The sequence below is a fragment of the Morus notabilis genome, unplaced genomic scaffold (genome assembly GCF_000414095.1).
Source record: "Morus notabilis unplaced genomic scaffold, ASM41409v2 Scaffold277, whole genome shotgun sequence".
NCBI lineage: Eukaryota > Viridiplantae > Streptophyta > Magnoliopsida > Rosales > Moraceae > Morus > Morus notabilis.
Window position 1 is genome coordinate 506,284 of NW_010363731.1, and position 5,331 is coordinate 511,614.

Here is a 5,331-nt window from a genome sequence, read left to right on the forward strand (position 1 = left end):
AATTTGTAATTTGTCACAAAATGATTGCACTTTTTTTCCTTACTAAGTTTTTATCCCAATTGAATTTTTCTTGGTAAGGTTTTTAACGAGGTAATCATGAATTACAAATTTAAAAATTAATAAAGAAATAATTTTTTTATATAATTCTTGTGTTCATTTCAAATTTAAAATTGTAATATATATAAATTTTAACATAAAATAACTTAATATTAAAAAAAATTTAAAAAAAATTCAGGCTATTCAGACGGATTCGGACGGCCTAATACAAGCTCGCGGCCCATTTAAAATGAAATTCAAGCTCGGGTAAAAACTCAATTTTTCAAACGGCGGCTAAAATTTCAGTAGTAGCTAGTATAGAACTATAAATATACTTAATAGATCCATTGATATATCTGATTTGTAGATGTTGTACGCCCACTTTCAACTGGTAAAGGAAATAATAATAATAATAATAATAATAAAGGAAAGAAATGAGAAAAGAGAAAGAGTTAAACGGCCAGCAGTAGCTGAAAGTCTTACCAGGTGTCACACTTCTCTGCTGGACACGAAATCAAAAGTCCACGCCATGACCGCCAAAGTTGCCGCCGTACGACACGTGCCCACAACATGTCCAACCGCTAAAACTCTCTTCCAAAAAGCCCATCAAGCAAAGAGAAAACCAAAAACAGAGAACTCTAGAAAATGGCGATTATAGAGAAGAAAGCATTTCTCGGAGTGCAAAAGAAAAGACTGAAAAATAAGCGTAACAAGAAGAAGTATAATTTGCTTGACAAAGTCTTGGACTATCTTAAATTTGACTGTTGCTTGTTTGCTCCTCTGACTTCTTCAAATTCTGATTTTCGTTCACACAAGAGTACGTATTTACTCTTTTCTTTCAACTCTGTTTTTTCTTTCTTTTTTTTTTTTGGCTTTTTTTTGGCTTTTATTTGATATTCATTTACATTTGCAAATTGGGTTTTAAGCATTTGATTGTTTGTGTTAACTGTAGTTGAAATGAAGGAAAATGCTAAAGAGAACAAGAAAAAGTTGGTGAAGAAGGTTGGGGAATATCTAATCTCTGATTCTTACATGTATGCTCCTTTGGTTGTTCCTCCTAAACCATTGTGGGTCCCAACAAAAGGTACCGATAGTGCTTCTAACTTGCATTTAAGTTCATTTCTTAATTTAAAATTTTAATTTATTGTTTCATGGTGCAGTGAAAAATAATTCCATTTCATTTCTTTTTTTGGGTATTGGTCAATAAGTCGGACAATTTAATGGTTTTTGTTCTTTTTTTTCCCCCTTGAACTACAAAAAAGATTATTAATATCGGCCCCATCCAATGAGTTTAGGAAGCTTTAGGAGAACTTGTAGGGCACCCTTAGAAGAATTGGTATTTGGCATATATCATGCTACGCAAATCTCAGCCACTAGATGAGCCAGTATAATTGATCTTAGCCGTTGGAAAAAAAAAGTTGCCAAATGAAAGCTGGGGAAACTAAAAATTGGCTGCATGAGACATCCTAAAAAATTGGGACGTGTTGATTCGAGAATTTTATTCAGACCCTTCAGCAATATCATAACTTCGCTCTGTTCCCCCCCCCCCCCAAAAAAAAAAAAAAAAAAAAACCCTTCTCTCTTTTTACTTATTTTTACATCATACATGGGCACAGTTTGGATTAGTTTTTGTTTGAAAAGGACTAATTCAAGTATAAGGAGACACAAAAGGAAAAAGTAAGAATTTCCCTTCATTACTGTAAGAATGCATTTTGTATTATTATTTATGCAAAATGTGTTTATGCACTCTTTCGCAAAAACACAACTTGCACGCGTTTACTAGTCAGCGATTGAAATAATGGGAAATAAATTCAAAAAAAAAAGTTAATTAAGTTCCACGGAATTTAGTTTTAGAATTCCATTATTGTGTTTATTAATTTATTAGGGAATTAAATTACATGAGGAATTAAATTTTTTTTTTATGTTGTTTACTTTGCTAAAAAGTTAGAGGGAATATGAATAGAATAAGTGCAGTTACAAAACTATCATTATATGAAGTAACTAATTAAATTAAAGTAAGGGTACATTAGTAAGTAAGTTTAGTTAGTTCCTGTACATTAGTAAATAAAAATTTAGTTAGTCCCCATTTTTTAGGGGAAGTAATTAAATTCCGTAGGTAGGAGGTGCGATATAAGTTCCCTCTTGTCAAGAAACTTAATTCCGCATTTGTAGGTGGGATCCACACTATCTAATTTCCAAATGCAAAAGTAAACACACGAATTTAAAATTAGGAATTTAATTCCCTTTCTTGAAATTGAATTTCTTATTAGTAAACAAAACCCAAGTTCAAAGCGCTTTTACAGATTCCACTTACAAAATCTTGCCAAATTGGGCTATAAACATGTATCGATGGAAAACAATACCAAATTTGGCCATAAACATGTATATGGGATTTGGCTTGACGAAGACCAAATTCTCATTCCTCTTTTATCTATAGTTTTGGATTTTGATTTTTTAAGTAAGTTTGTGATTAGAGCTTGGAAGAATGAGAATCAGCAAATTTCTTCAAGCTTTGATGTCACCTAATATACAGGATGTCATTCAAACGTTCTAGTGAGTATTCTAGCTAAAACCAGTTCCCAAAAAAAAAGAAAAAAAAAGAAAAAAAAAGCGTGTTGCATCAAAAAATAGGCCCATATTGAGTGCCTTTAAGTTGTCATACAACTGACTTGGTCCTTTTGGTTTAATAGAGGGCCCATATATGGTTGGATTCTGATGCCCGAGTTTCAACTTGGGGAAACGTTTTGTCCTAGCTCAAATTAGGTATTTGTAACCGAAGGCAGCCAAGAGGGAAGCTAGAATATTTCTTCTTTTTTTTTTCTTTTTTCTTTTTTTTTTCCTTTCTTCGTAAAGGCATTTTCTTGATGTTTAACAATGATGTAGGAGGTAAGATAAGTTCATTAGTCTATTCGTAAATAAAACTAGAGAAAAATAGAATGCTTCTAAGTTCTAAGAAATTGTTCCTTTTTTGAGCGATTTGGTTTGTTCATTTGCGCCCAAACTCAAAAAAAAGTTTGGACTTAAGTTACAATTTTAATCAAGTTCATGTTGTTTTGTAAAATTTGAGTTTGAACTTGAATTTTAACTTGAGTTTGAGGTTAAAATCTGAGTTTAAGTTTCCCTTTCAATCCTAAACTCAAACTCAAGTTAATGAACAATATTTTTTTATTCTTAAAAATACTATAATTTTTTCGTTTTAATTCCGATTGAGATGATTCTTTTTTTTTTATGCGTTTACAGCGAAGAGACGAATAAAATCTCACCCATATATCTTATTAAAATTTTCCATCATCATTGAGTCTTTATTAAAATACTATCTAAATACAAATTCAAGTTTTGATCCACTCAAACACAAACTTAAAAAGATTTTCATCTTAAACCATAACTCAAATATACACAATCAAATACAAACTCAAGTTACAACTTCAACTCAAGTTATTACTCAAATTCAACTCAAGATCTACACTCAAGTCATCATAATGCAACTGAATAATGAATAATTGTATCATCTCTAAGACACTTGATAAACACAACCGAAAACAAACTGAAATATACTAGCAAATAACTCTATGAAATGTCCTGTACTAGTACAAACTACAATCAAAATGTAATAACACTTGATCTTTACAATGTTGCCTTTAATTTCTTATTGTCAATTTATTTCCCAATGAGCAAAATCTTTATTTATTTATTACTAGAATTGCTAATATTTTGTAGCGTTATGCTAACGAAATTAGTTCATGAATTTTCTGGATGCATTCGATTCTTGTGGCCCCATTTTGAAGCATCATGCATAGGTCATTACTAGTAAGCTCTTTTTCTTAACTTCTGTTCGTCTGATCAGGACCTCAACGGTACACCAAACATGTCACTGTGGAAGTTGCAAGGAGGTCCATATCATTGAAAGAAACCACTCGGTTGGCAAATAAACAAAGCATAATTCCAGCCCGACAATCTTTAGCCCACAAGGAGACGGTGAAGCACGCCATTTACCAAAATTGTCGATCGTCGTCAGGTCACTTTCTTTAGCACTTCAAATTTCGAAGATGCATGTACTTTCTGAGATCCTGTTTTAGTTGTAGCATCTTTTTTCATCTGTAGTATATTGGTGCTTTATTATATGATATGGTCTGCATCTTTCTGCACATTAGATCTAGAAAATCACATCAAAAAATTGCCTACCAAAGAATTCTCATAGTTTATCAGCAAAAGAGAAATTGGAATGTAACTCTATTGTAACCATGATTCACATGGTACAATTGTGGTGGATATGTGTACTGTTTAACTAAAGAGACATGTCGTTCGGAAGCTATCTAATTTCCGTTCGGAAGCTATCTAATTTCCGTACCAATTACCGTGAAAAAATTATTGCCAACTTTGATGATTTTTTTTCTTTTTTTCTTTTCAAAAAAAGGCAATTACATGGTAACAATGGCTGTGTTTGGAGTTGTTTTTGTTTTTGTTTTTCATATTTTTCGAGAAAGAAAAAAGAAAAACGAGATAGAAACGATGTTTGACACAATTAAAGACAAAAAACGGAAATGAAAACGATTTTTTAATTTAGTGTAAAATGGGAGTTTTTTATTTCTATTCTCTCTTCTCTCGAGTAAAAAGAGAGACAATAATGAATTTTTTTATACTAAAAATAATTTTTTAATAAAACTACCAAACTCATTTTTAAAAATGATTTCTGTGTCTGATATTGAAAACGTTTTCATTTCTATTTTCATACAAAAAAATAAAATTATTTTAAAATAAGTTTCAAATTACTTGTTTAAAACACTGTATACCAGGACTCTGCGGTGTTTGATTTGTTCTGCCTTACAGATAAGGGAATGCATGGTTCGCGGCTAAGGAAGCGTTGTTGACTTTAAACAAAGGGATGATCAAAGAACAGGACTCGGTAAAATATAGGAACTCAAAGGCACTGTGAGTTTCTATGATGAAGGTTGTATATTTATAGGTAGATCTAGATCGTAGTTTGTATTGTCTTTTAAGTACTCCATGGTAATTAATTTTGCGGAAACTCATTTCTAGTCTCGTTTTTCCTGCTTTGATATATCTTATATTGTCTTGACCAACATATCCAATTGCCGTTGAACTTGGTTCGGGTCTTCCGAGGTTAAAACTCCAAACATGCGGTATGAAACTCGGTTACGGTTCATGTTGATTGCTGGCTCAGACACACATGGTTAAATGTAGAAATCTTGTTAAATAAGGGAAAATTTACATGTAATTAACATTGCCTTTAAAGTCGCTTGCTCTTCAAAAAACTATACCATTTCCATAAAAAAT

General features: G+C 31.7%; 1 protein-coding gene across 1 annotated transcript; it reads left to right on the plus strand.

Annotated features, from left to right (window-relative positions):
* The first annotated feature begins 681 nt into the window (after positions 1–681).
* LOC21405799 lies at positions 682–5,112 on the plus strand. The gene is made up of 4 exons (XM_010104843.2): positions 682–853; positions 989–1,120; positions 3,881–4,051; positions 4,864–5,112. Exons 1-4 carry the CDS (start codon positions 682–684, stop codon positions 4,902–4,904), a joined length of 516 nt encoding a protein of 171 aa, XP_010103145.2. The 3' UTR covers positions 4,905–5,112.
* Positions 5,113–5,331: the final 219 nt, after the last annotated feature.